The 22,010-nt window shown below is 38.6% G+C and overlaps 1 protein-coding gene across 1 annotated transcript in view; it reads right to left on the bottom strand.

Annotated features, from left to right (window-relative positions):
* The window catches only part of LOC126236493 (tyrosine aminotransferase), a 174,745-nt gene that overhangs the window by 6,403 nt on the left and 146,332 nt on the right, over nucleotides 1-22,010 (bottom strand). Inside the window, exons 7-9 of the mRNA XM_049945848.1 lie at nucleotides 18,425-18,494; nucleotides 2,872-3,000; nucleotides 1,338-1,421 (exon numbers count right to left, since the gene is read on the bottom strand). Of these exons, the coding sequence (XP_049801805.1) occupies nucleotides 1,338-1,421; nucleotides 2,872-3,000; nucleotides 18,425-18,494 (283 nt within the window). The remainder of the gene's footprint in view (nucleotides 1-1,337; nucleotides 1,422-2,871; nucleotides 3,001-18,424; nucleotides 18,495-22,010) is intronic.

Here is a 22,010-nt window from a genome sequence, read left to right on the forward strand (position 1 = left end):
AACTTGTGTGAAATTTGGAAGGCAGGAGACTAGGTAGTGACAGAAGTAAAGCTGTGACAACAGATTGTGGATTGTGCTTGGGTAGCTCAGTTGGTAGAGCACTTGCCCACAAAAGGCAAAGGCCCTGAATTTGACTGTTGGTCTGGCACACACTTTTAATCTGCCGGAAAGTTTCATATCCTGTTGCTATTTTCTCTGATTTTGCCAGGCCTTTGATTGTGTAGCTCATAAATTGTTTCCCCATTGTTTGATGGGATGCAGAAGATCTGTACCTTAGCCAGCCCATTCCGTGGATTTGACACCTGTAGACTGTTTTTCAATGAGGAAAGCTGAAAGATGTTGTCTACAAGGACATACCAACTACACCTGTTAATATGCAAAATGTATTACTGCAGGCTGCTCGGATACCTCTGCTGAAATGCTAGCAAGTGTGTAGCAGTCGTTCATTACTATACTGCCAGTGGTCATCTTGAACACAACCTGTGATGGTCAATTGTCTTGTTACTGGTCAAAATCCATATAACTAGTGGATGCACTTATGTTGTTCTTTAGTGTATGCTACCACAGGCATTGTACAAGTGTCAGTGTGGGAACTTTTCAAAACATGATATCTCATAAATGATTCGCACTAGAATTCTGCAACAAACACCACTGACATTCTAATTTATCTTACTTTTAATTTGTTGATGTCAATAGGTATTGTTCCATTTAAAAAGTGTGCTTGCACAAAAATACACTTTCTAAGTATTATTACAACCACCTGATTGGCTAACAATACAAGCCCCCGACTACCAATCCATTCTGTGAAAAACTCACATCAGCAGCACTTTCCATTTCTGCAGTATTTGTGGTCAAGTTTTAGGTGATCCACCCTGTATATGCTAAGTGTATTGCCCTGCAGTTGGGCTCAGTATTTGTCAACAATTTTTTATGTGGTCATGTTATTGGAATAACTCTTTGGGAGACAATGTTTCAGTATTTCTGGCTGAATCTGTGGTGGGATATATTTCTTTTAGTTCACTCCTGATTCATTAATGACGCTAGCTACTCTATTAGAGTATTATTGTTGTAGTGGGTGACAAAAATACTTTCCAACTCTAGTTCTGTTGGTTACAGTCATCAAACTCTGTGCTGTTTATTGTAATTTTTGATTTGTCCATTATATTAGAAAGAAGATGTGTAAACCAAGTGCACACTTCTTTCAAAAAACAAATAGAACAACAATTTCCCCATGACGACGTATTTTACCATAATATGTCACCGAGTTAAGTCAATAAGTTTATACTGTATGAGGACATAACTTGCCTAAAGAATAAATGCTAAATACTTATACATACCATCATATACATAGCACCCTGAGGCATTACTGGACGAAGGCCCTTCACTTCAGATAAAATGTCGTACGCAAGATCAGCATTGTCCTGTTAAAAAATAGAAGAAAAGCATAAGAAATAGAGTGCACTGGGTGGAGCTGTTGATAAATAGCATAACAATATGGCAAGGGAAGGGAAGGAGAGTAATATGTATTGATGTAAATGACAATGACTTTGGTGAAAGCTTGGCAGGATGAAGCCATCAGGAAACAAGAAGAACAACAGTTGTTAGAAAGGGAGTGGTTCCCTTGAGGTGGACAAAAAACAGAAGAAAAGAATGAGAATATAATATATTGTTGCCATTTTCAGGTATGATTGGTAGGATTTGCCTTCTAGCAAGAACAGAATTATATGTTGGTCTCAACCTGAATGTGTTTAATGGCACTTTAGCCATTATCACCTAACATTAATTTCTTTGTCCTTAGATTACATTTTGTATTTTCAGAAATTGTTTATCCACTTCAACAGCTGTTTGTTATAGAATAAATGTGGAATGCTGTTTTTATTTTAGTGAACCAGCTTTGTGACTTTTTAGATGGGATAGTAGTCATATTTAGTAAATGTGTTGTTATACTTTTTGTCAATTTTTTTCATCATTCCTATTCATGGTTCTAGCAGTTACTTGTTTGAAAACAGGATTTCCAGGCTCACTTTGGTACCACCGACTGCATTTGCAGAGATCATGCTATAGGATTTTGAGTAAAGGAGAAGGTTGCTTTTGTTATATGAGCATAATTTAATGTTGATTTATTCAGCAGCAAGAAAAATAGAAAAAGTAATTGAAATTATTATTTGTTTTATTTGGTTATGATTTATTTGGTATTCATAGTGATCTAGTGTTCATTTGTGCTTCATTGTCTTGTCTCCTCCACTTTTTGCTGTGATGGTTAACATACCATCAATATGACTGGACCAAGATAAGGTTGTTGGGACACAGACAAGTATCTGATTACTATGAGAAACTGAAGCAAGAGCACTGTGTGTTTTAAATAAAGATTCTGCTACTGAGTTAGTGATTCAAATGTGTAATCTTGAATCAGTATCCAACTGCTTTAAGTCATTTGCAAAAATTACTCATTGTTCTTATTATTAAAGTTACTGGTTGAGCTCAAGACTTGCTTTCCTAGGTTTACATACTTGTTTGGAATTTAAAATCCAAAAGTAATATTCATTTGTACTGAGCTATTGATTACTCAAGACAATACTCACTATTCCATTTGCCCAGTGATTTGCAAATTTATGTTAACAGAAAACGTGTAAGAAGATCATAATTGGGAACTTCAAGTTCTGCAGGGGAAAAATAAAAAATAAAAACTGCAAGTTGGAAAATAGTAGATAAATGTGTCAGAATCCACTTCTGAGGTACACCACTGAAGTTTAATCTGGTCCTGTAGTGTCATGAACACTACAGAAAAGAGGATTATGAAAAATCAAAACAGGAGTGTTACTTAATTATACCTTCATTCTTTTTGTAATAATATTTGCTGTGTCAACTCACCTGTAATACTTTTATGGTGTCTTCAAAGAATTTTTGTGGTGTGTTGCTGAGTATGGCAGGAATGGCTCCTTGTACCAGTGTGTTACCACCAATAGTTCTCTGACTGAGGCTTAGAAGAGCCTTTCGGATCTGGTGAAAGAAACATGTTTCAGTAAGAGGCAAAATATTTTCAGGAAACTGATGAAAGAATGTATGTCATGTTATTCTCAGCCACAAGTAGATCATGTGGTCAAAAGTTTCCAGACATTTGATAAATGTAAGAAGTGAAAATAACAGAATCTGGGACCTCCTCCTGCTATTGTAAGAGGGTTTGATCATAAGGAAATGTTTTCCGTTAACTTCTAATACTCTAAAAATGCATTTTGGTTGCATTCTTGCTCCAAAATTGTGAATGGCCATTGCTGGGAATTAGAGTGGATTTATCTGGCACACAACAGATGCTAATGCTGAAGATGTTTGATGAGATTCAGCTTTGAGCAGACATAAAAACCCACATTATTTTCAGAATGAATCTTTCTACCTGTAGTGTTGCTCTGAAACTTCCTGGCAAATTAAAACTATATGCCGTACTGGAACCTGAAGCCAGATCCTCACCTTTTGTGGGCAGTCCTCTTTCCAAATGAGCCATCCAAGTAACTGGACTGTAAGAGAAACTTCCTTGGAGATGTGAAGCTGTGAGGGTGGGCTGTGTGTCGTGCTTGTAAATGAGTAAAAGCATTGGCCACAAAAGGCAAGGTTTTAGGTTCTAGACCCAGTCCAGCACATGACTTTGACTTTAAAGATTTTCTTCAAACTACAGTGTAATGATTCTTGTATTGGGGACAGCAGTACAGGAAAGGTCTCTTTCCAAACTATTTCCCCAGCATGGGAAGCATGCTGTGTGCAATATGCCTTCAGAACATCTGGATTTATTCTGAAATCCTAAAACAGGTCCACATTATTATGTAATGATGCCATCAAGCTTGATTGTTGCCACACAACTCAGGTAAGTACCATAAACCAGATCTCCATTAAGTGGAACCACAGTGTGAGGTAAATTAAGACAGGCCACCCCCATACATATTCAAAACAAGTATATATACTGAGGTGCAGTTTTGTAGGAACTGTAGCAGACAATGTGGTGAACTTTTTAATGAATGTAAGCAGTTTTTAGCATTTTTAGCTTTCAAATTGTGACACCAATTGTTTATGTTCTTATGGAATTATATAATTTTTTCTCATGACATTGTAAAGACCTTATGAAGAGAACTTCAACAGCATGGTATGTATAAGTCATGACCAAATAGTAACAAGGTAACAGAGTGCTAACACTATTCTACTATTAGGAAAAGACATCTGTCCTGTTATGTCAACTGTTAGCAGACATATGACTTAGATACAGTACAAGTGTTCGTTGTGACTATTATATCAGATGCTCAAAATATTGACACTGAGTACTGATACATAATATAAAGCCATTCCTGCAGACTATACAGCTCACTGAATTTCATCTGAACTTATCACAGGACAAGCCCACGTTATATGGCATTTCATATCTTCAGCAGTTGTTAGTGTTTCCTTGCAGACCTCTTGCTTTAATTTTCCCCACAATCCAGATGTGCCAGTTAAGCATGCATGCCATTTTGTGTTTCCCAAATGACCAATCCAACAATTTCCAAATATTCTGTGAAGGAATTTTGTCATTATCTGTGTGGAATGAGAAGGTTATTTGTCATTTTGGTACCACATTAATTGCTTTAATTCCAGTCAGTTGTCTTCCAGTAACCACAGCAGCATTTGTGTTTTGTACTGTAGATCCATGTGGCTATTTAGAGTTTCATCAATAAAACAGGGACCAATGATGTGATTCCCGAAAAACTTGCACCATATGCTCACAGACTAAGGTCACTGCATATTCAATTCTCTCTGTCAACATGTATTTTACTGGCCAGTAGGCCATATTATTAAGATTTATTTATAAACAATGCTTCATAATCAAGATCTTGCATAGAAAAACAGCATCCCTTTGCATTTTTTGTACATGTCATTCAGAGTCATTGTCATCAAGCAGTTGATGGAGCAAAATGTGGAAATGATAAATGCATTTGAATGTAGTATTTGCAGAACAGTTCTTTGGCTGATGCCTCTTGCACATTCAAGCTGTCTCGTAGTGACATGTGAATTGTGTGTTACTTCTGCTACAAAATTAGTTACTTGCATCTCATCAGTTTCTGTTTCTTGTGGCACATTTTATTCTTCACACCTTGAGTTTCTTGAATTTTTTATAATGTTTGCAAAACAGATCATTAGGATGTGGCACAATCAGGATACTTTCCAGCATACAACTGTACCACTGCTGTAACAGTCCGGCAACATTCGCCATACACAAAAACCTTATCAAATTTTTTGACCATTGTATACATTGTGAAAGTCTGAATAGCTTCATAAGCAAGTTGTGTGATTGCTGCAACAGCAGAGATTAAGATGATGGGCTTCAGGCTCACAGATAAACACACAAACTATACTTAAGTTATGTATTTCCTCACATTTAGTACATCAGGGAAGATTTTTATGGGACTTCTACCCCTAAAGGCTGGGCATTGGTTTTCAATGCTTTTATACTGTTATTGTTTGATCAACCTCCACACATTATGGTGCTGAAGTCTTCATCGGACGCTCTTTTCAATATAACACAAAAAATGTACTTCCAAAAAGTGTTGAAATTTAGTTGTATATGCTATAAAATTTGTCACATTGGCTGCTGTAACTTAGATGAAGAGAAAGAGAAACTGTATACAGATACTGAATGAATAACTCAGTATGCAAAAGGAGATGATAATCTAATAATCACTGGGGACTGGAACGTGGTAGTAGGGGAAGGAATACAAGAAAGAGTTATGAGAGAATATGGACATGATAGTTGGAATGAGAGAGGAGAAAGACAGACTGAGTTCTGCAATAAATTTCAGCTAATAGTAGCAAATATGCTGTTCAAAGGTCAGAGAGAAGGAGGTATACTTCTAAAAGGCCTGAAATAGGGGAAGATTTCAGCTAAATTACATCATGGTCAGACAGAGATTCTGAAATCAGATATTGGACTATAACACATAGCCAGGAGCAGGTGTAGTCTCAGATCGTAGGCTGAAGTTTAAGACACTCTTCCAGAAAAATCAGTGTGCAAAGAATTGTGATACTAAAGTACTGATTAACAATGAGATGCATTTGAAGTTCTCTGAGGCTATAGATACTGCAATAATGGGGAATATATTAGGCAGTTCAATTGAAGAGGAATGGACATCTCTAAAATCGACAATCACAGAAGTTGGACAGACATACCTAGGTACACAGGAGGTAACACTGACAAAATCTTTGGTAACAGAAGAAATACTTCAATTGATGGATGAAAGAAGACAGTACAAAAATGTTCAGGGAAATTCAACAATACAAAACTATAAATATTTTTGGAATAAAATAAAAAGGAAGTGCAGGCAAGTAAATGTGAAATGATGGCAGGAAAAATGTGTAGAAATTGAAAAAAAAAAATGGTCATTGGAAGGTCTGATTCATGATATACAAAAGTCAAAATTACCTCCTGTGAAATTAAAAAAAGGGTATCAAAATTAAGAGTGTTGTCAGAATTTCGCTATTAAGTACACAGGAGAGAATTTAAGTTGGAAAGAGGATAATTAAAGGCCTCTATGAACGGAAAGAGTTTTAAGAAATATGAGTCCAGTATGGGAGAAATGGGGGATCCAGTATTAGAGTCAAAGCTGAACAGAGCTTTGAAAGACTTGCGATCAGATAAAGTAGAAGGAATAGATAACATTCATTAAGTATTTTTGAGATCGTTGGAGGAAGTTGTAACCAAGTGACAATTCAACTAGTATGTAGAATCAATGAATCTGGAGACATACGATCAGATTTTCAGAAAAAAATTGTGCTCACAATCCTGAAGATAGCAAGGGAAGAGAAGTGCGAGAATTATCACACAATCAGCTTAACAGCCGATTCATCTGAGTTAAAATGTGTGTTGAGACATTCAGGTATTACTTCCGTGGTACTAGGAGGAGCTGTAGAGAGTAAAAACTGTAGTATAATGACCATATATGGGAATATTAGTGTGACCCTGAGCAGGGTATTGCAGCAGCACTGACGATGGGCCAGTGCGTGGTGTTGTTACTGTAACAATTCAACAAGGCCAGTGCAATGGTGTGAGGCAGATTAGCTTTCTGAAATAGTGAACTCAGTGGTACTGCAGTGACTGGTGCAGCAAGGGGCAAGGCAGATATCCAAATTGACCGTGGCAGTAGTGTTTCAAGATACATGCCTGATAGTGATGCAAATGCACAAGAAGCGCACCAGTGCTCACTGTAAGCATTGGTCAATTTTGTAATAGAATTATTCTGGGTCTCTCAGCCCAACCAGGACAATGGGGTTGTGCCAGAGAGAATGCCATGTAGACCTGGCCAACAGAGGCCGCCAGTCCAGAGGTTAGCAGTTCGGGGCCATGGCAGAGCAACAGTTCTGTGCACTAAGTCTCTTCCTGGACGTAGTACCATAGTGTATTTGGCCACATCGGGTCATCTCCAGCTGCCTGCGCCAGTGGGCAGTGGGTTGCTTGCTGTGCAGGCCAGCTGCCATCTGCCACTGTCAGAAGGGCACCTCAGTGCAGTGGGCAACCCCCCCCCCCCCCCCCCCCATTGTCATCGGACAGTGCTAGGAACTGTAGCAGCCGCAGCAGCACTGAGTTTGCACACTGCTGGCATGGCGTTCATGCACCTGGCTTACATAATGGGACCACTGGCGTGGTGTAATACCATGTCGGCAACAAGAGGTGTGTAGGCAGCCAACCCAGCAGAATTCAGCAGCCAGCCAGCCACTGACCCATTGTATAAAGCAGCATAATTGTGTCAATAAAAGAAATTATTACATTTGCAGCTGCCTTTCTCTGGAGCCACCTGGCCCCCACCTCCCTTCCACCACCTGTTTGCACCATCCTGGCTCATAGCCACACCAGTCCGCACCAGGGAGTACTATAGTTTGGTGACAGAAATTGGGGCATCATCTTTACACACTACAGCATCTGGACCATAACCTACAGTTGCAACATGGTGCAGTGTGTAATGAACTATTTTGTTACATTTTGGAGGGCGTAATAGACGTGCAAGTGAGGCATGACTGTCATTTTAGCTTGAAGGTCACCTCGTTTAGGCCAGAGGAGCTGATTGATTTACCTGAATTTAAAGGTAATGGTAGAGAGCAGTATTTGGTGACTGAGATGTACCCAGTGTAACTTACTTGGGCATTCAGTGCCATGAACCGAGTCAGTGCCTTTAACCTGCCATCGATATGGTCACATTGCAAGGCAGTGTAGAAAGTGTAGATGACTCATGCATTTCATAAAGACTAGCTTGTAGTGATCTTTTGGAATTTTGTTGTTATATTATTATGTATAATGGAGAGAGAGAAAGTCACGGTGACAGAGTTAGAGATGAAAGGTGTGTCAGAGTCAGAAGTAGTACAGATATTTTTAGGAGAGGTAGTGCAGCCAGCAGCAGAATATGTGCAGCTACAGGGGCAGGTGTCAGATGAATATGAACAGTTAGCAGTATTCCAGGTACTGTAGCATGAGGAGGATCCATCTGTCAAAGGACTGATTGTTCCCTTTTTTGGAAAATCATCTGAAGATGTACAATTGTTCTTGGAGGACCATAAAACATCAGCAGAAATGAGTGGTTGGACAGATAGCCAATTGTTGCAGGTAGAAAAATTGCAACTAGTGGAAAAACAAAAACATACATAGGTATATGGAAGCATTCTTTGAAGAAACAAGCTTTAAACAATTGGAAAAGGACTTTTCCAAAGGTATAATAAATAGAATAATGCAAGGCATTTTCAGGAACAGTTGATCACTATTTGAAGAGGTGTGAGGAAACTGTAGAAAATTTTGTGGGTAGGATAAGGAAATGTGGAACACATATGTAAGTTAGGGCAGAGTGATGCAGTAAACACAGCTTTGTTGCAAGAATCTGAGCAAAGGGCTTTTTCTGATGGGATTACTGTTGAACATGTCAAGGAGGGTGCGTACAGGGTCATCATAGGGTCTGTATTCTGCTATTAGGTTAGTGAAGAAGTGCAAGGAGTGACGTTTTTAAGGCAGGAGAATGTCACAGTCATCACCCATTGATGGGCACCGAAGGTGGTTTTCAATGCAGGGGAAATGCGGAATGAGGTGAGAAGGTTGGAAGAAACATTTGGCAAAGTGCCAAGAGCATGGGAATGCTCAAGGAAGCTTCAGGGGTGTGTGATAAACTGCAAAGATCCTACAAGCAACTACAATAACAAATGAGACAGTAGTGGAAATTGTGCCACATACATGGGGAAGAGTGGTTGGATACTGGAGGTAAAATTTTGAAACCAGTGTTTTGAATGCCACACGAGGATGATATCAGGGAATTAAACAAAATTATGGAATCAGTAAAAAATTGGCAGAGTAAAGTAAGTTATCAGAAGAATGGTAATGAATCTGGAGAGTGAAATACTTAACAACACACTCTTGTTACAGAAACTAACTGGTAAAGTAATGGATTATGCTAGAGGGTCAGAGGATGTGATGTTTGTGAGTGCTGCAAGCACAGGAAGAAGTACTGGACAAGGTAATTGTAATGACAAGGCTGTTACAAGTGTTAGCGGATAGCATATGAGATGCACAAGCGGTAATGTCAAACTTGCAAGAAACCATACATCATGTGTTGCATGGACAACTGAGTGCTAAATTTTGTCACCTGAACAGTACTTGTCAGGATTACAGAAAGCATGGAGTGAGCTACCACCTACCCTTCTACAACCACATAGTGTGGGTTCAAGTGCAATCTGAGCACAATTGTATATTGAAATTCAATTCACAGCAACAGGAAGTGCTACGCCATTCGCACGTACCCAACGAAGGGGGTTGGGGGGTGCGAAATTCATGCAGATGAAGATCCACAGAGTATTGTTAATTTCAGGAGCTGGTAGCAAATATGCAGTAATGACAGTGGAGGAGTTGCAACAATGCAAAGAGGGGAGAGTACTGTGTGTCCAACCAGGGCAATAAAAACCAGTCAGAGCACATGCACAGTAGAACTGTTCTCAGCACACAGAAGGGGCTAGAATGTTTGTAGGGTAGTGTGGAACGTAGAATGCATTTCCAGCAAGCAGGTTTTTATTGGATTTATTCCACTTATGTTGACTTGGCAATAGTGGCAAATTGTTACAAGCAGGGGAAGTTCATGGAGGTGACAGACTGAACTGAAGAGAAGCGGGTTATTGATAAAAGAGACTACAAGTGACATAATGGGGCCAACCTTCCATCTAACAGCTATGATTATGGGGAATCAGACAAGTGAACATCTCACAAACACAGTTATACTGGCCAGATGAACCTTTGAAGTTAATGCCAGCACCAAATATAACATTTCTAAATGAAACTCTAGAATTTGACCTAATCCATTCCCTGGAATGCTTCACTGCTGTATGATAATGGTGCATTTCAGCTGAGGAGTTAACACAGCACATTGAGCAGTTCAGAGAAGAAGAGCAATGCATAACAGTGATGTGTATTGCAATACCAACTGCCACCATAGCTCTAAGTGTGCTGTAAGTAGCTTTTAATTTTTTGAGCAACAGACTGGGTTGCATTTCAGCTGAGGAGTTAACACAGCACATTGAGCAGTTCAGAGAAGAAGAACAATACATAACAGTCATGTGTATTGCAATACCAACTGCCACCATAGCTCTAAGTCTGCTGTAAGTAGCTTTTATTTTTTTGAGCAACAGAGTCAGTTGTCAGCATAAACTACCAATAGTCCAGATTCCAGTAGAATGGATGCCTAAAACATAATAGAGAGTGAGAATGAAACCTTGTAGTGTGAATACAGGAAAGATGTAAATTTAGGGCTAAGAGGGAAGGAAGCAACAGGACAAGTCTTGAAGGTCAAGTTGCCAGAAGGTACTAAACAAATGTAGGAAGTAGACTCGTAAGTAAAGTTGTAATAAGCAGCATAATGAGAAAGATCATATTACATGTCTAATTCACTTGGGCAAGTCACAATTGTTTAGTTACAAAATGTCTCTGTATTCTTTATGAACAAGTAGTTTGATATGAAACTGGTCTTAGACTGACCTGAGGGACCAGGGCTTGGTCACGGGGCATAATGTAGTGTAATGTGAGCATATTAGTGTGAGCCTGAGCAGGGTATTGCAGCAGTGCTGATGGCGGGCAAGATCGGAATGTTGTCACTGTAATAATGCAACAAGGCCAACACAATAACACAATTTTGCGAGGCATGTTAACTTGCTGAAACAGCAATATCGGTGGTACTGCACCAACTAGAGTAGCAAGGGCAAGGCAGATTTATTCCCTGACACTGGCAGTAGTGTTTTAAGATATGTGAGTGGCAGTGGCACATATGCACAACAAGTGCAAAGCTGAGAGTAAGTACTGGTCATTTTTGTAACAGAGTTATTCTGGTCATTTTTGTAACAGAGTTATTCTGAGTCTCGCAGCCCAACAAGGAATATACAGATAAATGCCACATGATGCTGCTTCTTCCAATGTTCCAATTATGGCAGACACTATGTCTGCAGTGTTGACTTAATGTGCCTGCATTTATCTATCCTTGTGTGTTCAGCCAGGTGGCTGCCCAGAGACTCTTTGCCTTATAGTTTTGGTTTGATTATGCCTGAAGAAAATTTATTTGTTCTAACATCAAACACCAATAATGACAATATTTAAATGTTCTGTTTAATCTTTCAAAAGTAGGGAAGGAGTTCTGAAGTTAATTACAAATTTTTGTTTACATCTGTGTCTACATACCTACTCTGAAAATTGCTGTGGAGTGTATGGTAGAGAGTACTTAGCATCGTATCTAATGTTAGCATTTCTTCCTGTTTCCAAACATGTATAGACCCCTGTGCACGCTGTAATTAGTTAACTTTGTCTTTGTGGTCCTCATGTGGTTGTTACTTAGTATGATTATATTCCTACATTTGTCAGTAAAAGTGGTTCTTGAAACTTCGTAGGGAGGGTTTTGTGAGATAGTTGGCATTTGTGTTCAAGTGACAGGTAATTCAGGTTTTTCAGCCTTTCTGTGACACTCACCCATGAGTCAAACAAAACTGTGACATGCTGCCCCTTTCTTCTGTATCTTTATTATCCCTTGTTAATCCTGTTTGGTATGGATCCAACACACTTGATCAAAACTGTAAGATGGTGCACGCAATTTTTATGTAAGCAGGCTCCTTTGTAGATGGACTGCATTTTACCAGTGTCCTACCATTGAACAAAAATACACATGATCCTGGTTTCCTGAATTATTAATTTCATCTTTGCAGAGAAAAGAGAGGTAGGTTGGGGAAGGTTGAAATGGAAGGACACATAACTCAGACACCTGTCTAACTTATGACTCAATTTATGTGGTCATTGATCATTCCATTTCATATCCCTACAAACTGTTATACATAGGTATTTGTGTGAGTTGACTGATTCCAGTTGTAAGTCACTGATATTATAGACATAAGATAATAATATATATCCCCCCCCTCCCCCCTCAACAAATACACACACTTTGAAATCGAATCAAGCTCAGCTGGGATATTTGTGCAGCCTTTTTCACACTGGACTTCATTATACATATATAACTACATCACCTCTGGGGCATGTACGATATTACTTCTACATTTGTTGATGGCTCTTCATTGAAGATGGCGTGCAGTGTCCTCCCTACCAAGAAATCTTCAATCCTGACGCAAATTTTGTTTGATACATCCATATGAGCATACTTTTCTTAATAAATACTGGTGTAGTACTGAGGCAAAAGCATTGCAGAAGTCAAGAAATAATGCATCTACATTATCGCCCTGATCCATGGCTTTTAGGATGTCATGTCAGAAAAGCAGAAGTTGGGTTCCTTATGTCTGACGTTTTTGAGTCACAGCTCATTGGCATGGAGTATTGATTGTCTCGCCTTGTCCTCAAAGCAGGTTGCCCATGTCATCCTGCTGCCTGAGTTATGTTTCCTTGCATTTCAACCCTCTCCAACCTACCTCTCTTTTCTCTCCAAGGAAGGAACTAATAATTCAGAAAACTGGGGTAACGTGTATTTTTGTACATGCCTATAGGAAGTACTGCTGTCTTGTCTCCTGAAGGTAAGTAATGGCCAGCAAGTCTGACTCACAATTTTTTGATGTAATCAATGTATTATTTAATACAGGAACATTCCCAACAAACCTAAAACAAACAATAGTAAAGCTGCTTCACAAAATGGATAATACACTAGGTGCAGAAAGCTGTAGGTCAGTCCCACTATTACCTAGCTTTTGAGTCATGTGGAAGGTTATCAGAGTTTTTGAATAAAAGTAAATTAGTAGTAAATGTTCACTATGGTTACAGGAAAATAAATCTATTGAAACAGCTGTCTTATCTTTGAATTTTTGAAGCAAATTCCGAATGATACACAACAAGCTGAATGTACCTTTACACTTTTTCTAAATTTATCTAAACCCTTTGATATAACCAGTTGTGATCTGCTGCTTGGAAAATTATACAAATATGGTATCAATGGAGCTGCCTTCAATTGGTTTAAGTCATCCCTTTCTGGCATGCTACAGATGATAGAAATATGTTATTAAAATAAAAGTTACTTCAGGATACAGGAAAGTTACTTATGGAGTAGCTTGAGGTTCTGTGTTAGGCCTTCTATCACTCTTGATTTTTGTAACTGATTTACTATGTTCCTTCTCAGTAGCAGAGCCAGAGTTGTTCATAGATAAAACTAGCATTTTTATTAAGGACTCAATTTACAGCAGATGCTAAATGTAACAACAAAAGAAGGAGAAAGACGAGTTAGAGACAACTGCATGGTGTTAAGTGAGAATGAAACTATGTAGATGAGCTTTAGAGACGTAAGAACAAAGGCAGGAAACAATGTAATCTCCTGTAGTTATGAGGCTACAAACATCTTAGAACTGTGATGTGTTGCGATTAGAGGAGCAGTAACAGCGAAATGAGTTGGTCAGCAGAGCTAAGCGACTTCAAACATAGACTATTCACTGAGTGTCTCCCACGTAACAGATCCATCAGGAGCATTGCAGCTCTTATGAAGCTGCCCAAACCAACTGTTGAAGTGCTTGTGGAGTCGAAACATGAAAGAAGAACCACAGCTAAACCAAGACCAGGTAGACCTCATGTACTGACGAACAGGGCCATTGAGCACTGCGGAGGGCAGTTATAAAAATAAGCAGGACTCACCTTTGAATTTCGAAGTGCTACCAGCAGTCCAACTAGCACAATGATTGTGGTTTACAGAGTTATAAAAAATGGTGTACAATGGTCGAGAGGCTCCTCACAAGCCATACATTTCCGTAGTCAGTGCTAAGCGAGGCTTTAGATGATGTAAAGAGCAACAACATAGAAAAGTGGATTACTGAAAATGAGTGATTTGGAGTGCTGCCACATGGCAATCCAGTGGAAGGGTTTGAGTTTGGTGACAGTGTGGAGAACATTACCTGCTATGCCATCATGTGTGGTGCCAACTGTGATGTATGGAGGAAGTGGTGTTATAGCAATGGGGTATTTTTTGTAGTTAGGATTTGGTCCCCACTTTGTGCTTAAGAAAACACTAAATGTGGGAGGATTTGAACACATTTTACAGTGTTGTGTACTGTGTACAGTAGAGGAACAGTTCGAAGACAATGATTGTTTCTATCAGCATGACAGTGCACCTGTGATAAAGCAGCATGTGTGTGCAGTGAATTGTGAACAATAACATTTCTATAAAGGACTGACCTGCCCAGAATTGTGACCTGAACCCAATGGAACAGCTTAACCATGAGTTAGAAAGACGATTTCACTCCAAACTCTAATGTTCAATATAACCACCTTCTGTGGTTTTGGCTGTTGAGGAAGAATGGTATGCCATTGTTCCACAGACATTCAGACACCTCACAGAAAGTGTCCCAGCTGATTTCAAGGTGATATAGAGGTGAAGGATTGACACACACCACATTAATGTCCACTAATAGGTGCCTGGGTACATTTGATCAGATAGTGTGTACCTGTGTAAAAGTTACCTGAACATTTCATTGTACAAAATGATCAAATGATGATGTTTTTGTTGTTGTTGTTATAAAATTTTAGTCATTATTTCTTATGACAGAGGTAATATTGCTGGATACATTCAAGTGTACTCCAGGTTATTTCCATCTTCCTCAGATGCACGCCTGGTAACTAAAGTGATTTTACAATGATTCATACAAGATGTGGACCATTCTGAATAATACTAATCTCATATTTCACTGTCTTTACTACATCTTGGCATTCTACAGAGTGCACTCCTTCAGGTAATATTTACTGATCCCAGGGCACCAATGGTGACAAGAATATTATAAGTTATAACATTTCACATTTGACTGAGCTGGATGTTCAGTCCTTATATTCCACTCTCTTCTGAGCCACTTTATCATTAAACAATGGAAAATCCAGGATAGAGTAATGAAAATATTATGAAAAGGAAGATTGATACTCACCATAAAGCAGAGATGTTGAGTTTCCACTTGATCATTAATTTTCCCATCATATGAGTATGTTGTTTTGATTAAAAGGCATGATCTTATATCTAGTTGACGTACAGCAACATCAGGCTTTTAGATGCAATCTGTAGGTTGATATGTCTTTGTTGGTCATACAGGAGAGCATTACATCTAGCTGTCATGACCATTTTAGATGTATGATCATACTGTTTGTTGGAGTAAATCTAATTGTATCTCTTGAACTAATCATTCTTCACCTAGACAGGACAGCCTCACATTATGTTGTTTATGGTCTCAGAGTTTACACCACAAAGTCAACATCTATTGTCTTGCCTGATTTTCATTATAACTTTTTCTGAGTACTTTCTCCTCGAGGCCAGCTGCTATATTAGAACTTCTGCCTCTATTTTCATTGTTCCTCTTTCAAGCTACAGATTTTTCTGATCTTTGTCAACATTTAAGTTCTCTAGGCCAATGGGTACTGACCTTCCAGAGATTTCAATCTTCAAGTTTGCTTTAGCTTATTCTGAGTTTCTGTTTTGATGTTACTTTGTGGAAGTGAGTGAATATCAATACCTTCTGGCTCCTGTGAGAACTTTCTTGCAGTCTTCTTAGCATGGGCAATAATTTGTCTGTTTCTGTTTGCCACATTGAACTGTATTATTTTATTCATTAATGAATCTTTCACATACTGTGTTACATACTAGCCAAATACAATATGCTGCCTGCATTCTGTCTCAGATCCCACCCTCCTTTTTATGTGCTATATGAATAGTCTGTTGACATCAGCTCTGGGTTGAACTACACCATGCATGGTAAGACACTTTCATGTTTACAATCTGCAGATAAAGCGTCTTTTTGAGTTTATTCTACCAGAGCAGAGCTAATTCAAACAAAGTAACTGCCAGTGATTTTATAGCCATAATTTTGTTCTTGGATTTAAGTTTGTTTCTAAACACCAATTTTTCTCTCCTGCAGTGCTTTTGAAGAACTCGTTTATTCACTTTAAAAGGGAGGTGGAAAAAATATCCCAGAAAAAATTTATATTGTCTCACACTGTCTGTGAAAGCACTTACTTTTCTACACTGTTTCTTTTGAAAATTCATTACAGCATTTTCATCTATACCAAGGTACCTTTAAGGCCTTGCAGGTTCTAAATTTTTAATACTGGTATCCTCACCTAAGTGAATGTGCTTTGCCTTCACAAGTTTCCCTCTAACCACACTTAGTTTGACACATTTGTCAGTTTCAAACTGCATGCAAATGTCACGACTAAATGCTTTAACAACACTTATACTCTGATTAAAATTACTTTGTGACTGACATTTCAGTGAGTTGAGTGGTAGGGGCCAGCCACTGTCCAACCATAGTTCTTTCTCAAGTGCCACATGCTTCTTATGTTAATCAAGTTGGTTTGCATGGCCATCCTCCATAGCAAGCATAGAAATATTTGTTTTGATGGTTTTATTTACAAAACAAAAAAATGTTCCTAATGTTGGCTGTTCTGTAGGTACATGCAGTGCCTTGTAAAGTGTGACTGGCTGGGTGCTGGCAACACTGCCCCCACCATTGCAATCTGTCAATCACAAACTAATTTTAATCAGACTATAACATTTCATTTAGGATTTTGTCATTTCTTGCAAATAGGTTCAAGTGATTCCTGTAAAAATGTGTCTAATTAATTTCGGGTTGCTGTGGAGCTTATAACTGAAAGACCGTCTGTCTAGTTGTCTGGGAAGAGGAATTAGGTAAATGAAAAATAAGGGTATAGACAAAGAATCATCCTGAAAAATTCATTTTTACCTTTATAATCTGTGACTGTAAGTGTTGTGCATTGTTTATATACAGCCTGGTTTTCCAGTGTTCCAAAATTCCCTGTTACATACTTGCAGAATTCTTAACAGTTTTGGGTGCACTTTAAAGTGTTCAAGGCATTTCAGTATTCATTCATGTGTTACACAATCAGATGCCTTTTCATAATCTATCTGGGGGACTGATGACCTTTGCTGTTTAGTCCCCCTTAAACATCCCGACAACAACAACAACATAATCTATCTGTGCAACATTTACATTTCATCTGTCTTGATTGTCACTGTTTAGTATGACTTTATTGAAAGATAATATCTCTTTACACCCAGTTGATTTCTTATGAAAGTCTTCGTATTCAACTGGTAGAAGGTCACATTTCTGTATATGTTTATAAATTTTATAACCGATATCTGCTTTAAACAGTTTGTACATCTTGGGCGGACAGGTAATAAGTCTGTAATTCATAGCTAACCTTCTGTCACCAATTTTGTGCAGCAGGTACTTCACACCAGAGGTCAGGTACACAGGGAGCTCTTAATGCTTGTTCAAAACACGATATACGGCTGCAGTTAAGTGTGAATGCACTAGGATAAGTTTTTTACCCCAAAAGCTCTGTATTTTATCAATTCCATAAGATTTCCAGTTTGCAAATTTTTAATTTGTTTGCTACTTATCTGCATCAATGGCCTTACCTATGATGTCACAGTAGCCGGCCGGGGTGGCCGAGCGATTCTAGGCGCTACAGTCTGGAACCACGCGACCGCTACGGTCGCAGGTTCGAATTCTGCCTTGGGCATGGATGTGTGTGATGTCCTTAGGTTAGTTAGGTTTAAGTAGTTATAAGTTCTAGTGGACTGATGACCTCAGAAGTTAAGTCCCATAGTGCTCAGAGCCATTTGAACCATTTGTCACAGCCAAAGGGAAACTGCTAACTGCACTTTGTTCTTTATTTAACCATTGAGCATCTTTGTTGAAGCCCAAATATTAAATGTGGCTATCAACTGTGTTTAAAAATGTTAACCAAAGCACTGAAGTCATCGACAAACATTTCAAATTTACGAGCAAAAATGTTGCTATAACACTGCAACTGAGTTAAAGAAAAGGGAAAGAAACAAATGATGTACAACACACATTCCTCCAAAAAATTCTTAAATAAGAAACTACTGTATTTATTTTTATATGGGCATGTCCTTACCTCCTTATCAAATAAACCATTTCGATCATGGATGATAATCCACCCCATTCTCCAGCCAGGCACCAGAAACCTGGAAAAAAACTAAATTATTTCAGAAATGGTTAAGTATGAGGCACATCCATCAATCAAGTTTCCCTGTAGTTGTGAACAGAGATAAAAGACAATTTGATTGAAAGATTTTTTGGAACAGATACAGGAAGTGCTGAACTAATTTTCAACATGTTCACTATTGAGAATCAGGCATTTATCATACTGTGGTATCAACTTTTGTGTCTCTTTGTCATAGAAGTCGACTGGGTGGGAGCGGAACAAATGTGTGATGCCATCTCTTCCTCTCTGTCAAACTGAAAATGCTGCTTGACTGGTCAGGAATTTTTTAAGGTTGCACAACAGATGGATGTGCAGAAGCTCTATTGTCTGTCAAACGCGTGGCCAAATTTGATCTTGCAGCAAGGCAACATTGGCACTAAACATCCCCTGCTGCTTATTGTGACTGGCCTGTCATAATTTCTTTATTGTCTTCAGTGATGCTCAGCTTCTACTGCCCCACCTTTCGTCAGGATTTCAACGAGGAGGGCTCCCCATCTGACACAGATCACAGCACTTCCTGTGCCAACACAACCTGCTTGAATTTCATCTTGCAGGAAGAGCCACTTTAACACCACTGCATTGGTTTCTTCAGTATTGTGTACAAAGCATATCTCATCACATTTTATGATCCGATCCAGAAACTCGTTGTCGTCAACACGGTGCTGCCATAGAAAATTCAGAGCTGCCCTTATGCACTTTGCTTTATGTTCTAGAGTCAGTTGCTTTGGCATCCACCTGCACACAATTCCCAGAACAACAGGTGCTGTGTGACAATCTTGCTTGCTCATAATATTAGGCCCATAGGCCTGGCACAGCTGATGATGAATTTCAATTGATGCTATGTTCTGTGTATTCAAAAATTTTAGCACCAACCGCATTTCACACATGTCAGGAGCTGGAATATGGGCCTCCACTTTCAGCTGCTGTTATGAAGCTAATGTGAGTCCTGAGGAAGTTTTGTTAGTGCATATGCCATGCCACGTCATTACCCTATCATGTACATGCAGCCACTTTGCATAACAGGTGGTTTGCTAACTGTGGGACAGGTGGGAAACTTGTTTTAAAGACACACCTCATATATGTAAATATGTTTATAGAATTAACAATATACAGGGTATCTCAGACTTTTAAGGTCAGATTTATGAGTATGCAAATGGTAGAGGACCTCAAACAAAATATTTTAAAATAAAGAATTGACAGAAATGTGTGTTAAACTTTTATTTCTTTTCTGTACATGAACACTATAATGGTTGAAACAGACTTCATTGGCGAATGACATGAGCAGTACCAAAGTTGACACTGTAGGTTATCACTGTAAATTGCACTGACTCAGATGAACTCTAGCCATGAAACTATTTGGCTCATTTGTTGACACTTGTTATCTATAATAGGAATTTCGCTGCTGCTCCATATACTCTCAACACAGTGGCCATAAAGGAGTGTATTTAGAGGATAAGGTGACAAATGCTCATAAATGGCATTTCTGTCTTTTGATCCAGCACTTGCTCCACAAATTCTATTGTACAAACTTTGGGCACCTCTCAGTGGGCAATGAATGAACTGTAAGTTTCTATTCATTGTCAGTTTTTTTCCTGTTTGCTTGTTGTCTGCCCATTCCTCTACATATTAGTGTTGCTTTCCAGTCACTGCATCCTCTTACACTGCCCTTGAAATGCATATGTGCAAGCTCCTGTGGTAAGCATATAATGTACCAGTTTCAACAACAAGCTATGAACTGTAAACCACAGCAAACTCCATAACACCCGCATCGCACACAACTGTGTATTGCTTTGCAAAGCAGTGTCACCAAACTCAGTGCAGAAGACAGTCATTCATTATGACAAGTAAAGCAGTTATAAATGTATTACAGAGAATAAGGAAAGGCAATGACTCATCTATAGTGGGTCAATGAATGAAGCACAGAAATGCATAAAAGAAAGCAGCATTTTCACTAACTTTCAAGCACTAGCTCTTTTTCTAGCATTAGCACTATTTCTGGTAAAAGAGCCAGTACTCAAAAGTTAGTGTGAATGCTATTTTATGGTTCGTATTTCTGTGCCCCATGCATTGATCCAGAGTGGGTACTGTTGCTCCTGTTTGACATGTTTCACGGGCATTCTGGTCAGAGCGGCCAGAGGTAGTAGTCATGTGTGTCTGTGAGATGCGCTTGCTTGTGTGAATGTGTATGTGTTTTTTTCCTTTTCCAAAGAAGGCTTTTGCTGAAAGATTAGTGTGTAACAGTCTTTTCATCGAGCCTGTCTGCAACACAGTGTGTCATCTTTGCAGTGAGTAGTAATCTATTCTTTACATCATTGTTGATATTCCAAATGGGACTTTCAAATGTTTGATGTGTATAATTTCTACTGTAAGAATTTTAGACACTTTACATATAGCATAGTACTCCCAATGCAAAATGTCTCGATTAAAGTAAGTTCAGTGTACAAAAAATTTCAAGATTACAAGAGTCAGAAAACAAGCTCTTATTTGCTCACCAAAACAGACATAACAGAAAAAGCACTGATTTGTGTACAAATAGACAAAATTCCTTGAATTTTTAGATTTGGTATTTTAAGCAGTCCCTTCCATCTTTTTACTTTTCATTGTTTTCCCCACTGTCTCTCATTTTTTAGATCTTTTTCAGGCTTCTTTTGCACTATGCAGTCTCTTTCAATTTCTTTTCTAATCTGTCACCCAGTGATTGCCTGTAGTTCATTATTAAAATTCTTCAATTGTAATGCTGTATTTTTTTCTTTCCTGATTCATCTTTGAGAGCCAATGATTTTCTTTCCTTCTTTCTTTGGCTTGTGCTACTTATGGCATAATTGTTCCTCCAAAGAAAGAAACTGCTTAAAAAGTTCTGAAACTTTGAAGAGTCCTATGCATCACAGTATAATCTGTGCGAAGCTAATGGTACAGTCTGAAAGAACATAGACAGGTATATCTTTAAGTAATGCAGTGCCTGGAGAGAAGTTGAAGTCAAGTTGGAAAATGGAAACTTTTTCACTAAAGTTGGCGAAATGTACCACATTTCCTCAGCATCTGACAAATAAATTATAATGTCCTCATCGTAATTAGTGCCCCTCCTTCCCACTCATATATTAGCAGGATGTCAAAGAGTTCAGATGTTGATGAGTATTATGACAGCCACATTCATTAGATACTAAGAAAACACTTAATTATGACTCTGGCCCATGAATCTCATGATGTACCATCACAGACTCACAAAGTGAAACATTACTCTATTTTAACTATCTCTGCCCAACTGTCTGCTACTCATATTTACTTGTGCACTGAATCCTGTAGTTTCTGGTGTTCATCAAAACCATGAAATTCTTGGGGCTTGATAGAAAACTGTTTTGGACTTCCATGTACCCTACCTGATGGAACACTGCCCATTTTCTGTATGTCCTGTGGATTCTAAGTGACACCACATGGGGAATAGACCAGACAGTCCATCATTTATATTGATCCTTAGTTTGATAAATGTTGGACTATG

This window comes from Schistocerca nitens, chromosome 2 (assembly GCF_023898315.1).
Source record: "Schistocerca nitens isolate TAMUIC-IGC-003100 chromosome 2, iqSchNite1.1, whole genome shotgun sequence".
In the NCBI taxonomy this organism is placed as follows: Eukaryota; Metazoa; Arthropoda; class Insecta; order Orthoptera; family Acrididae; genus Schistocerca; species Schistocerca nitens.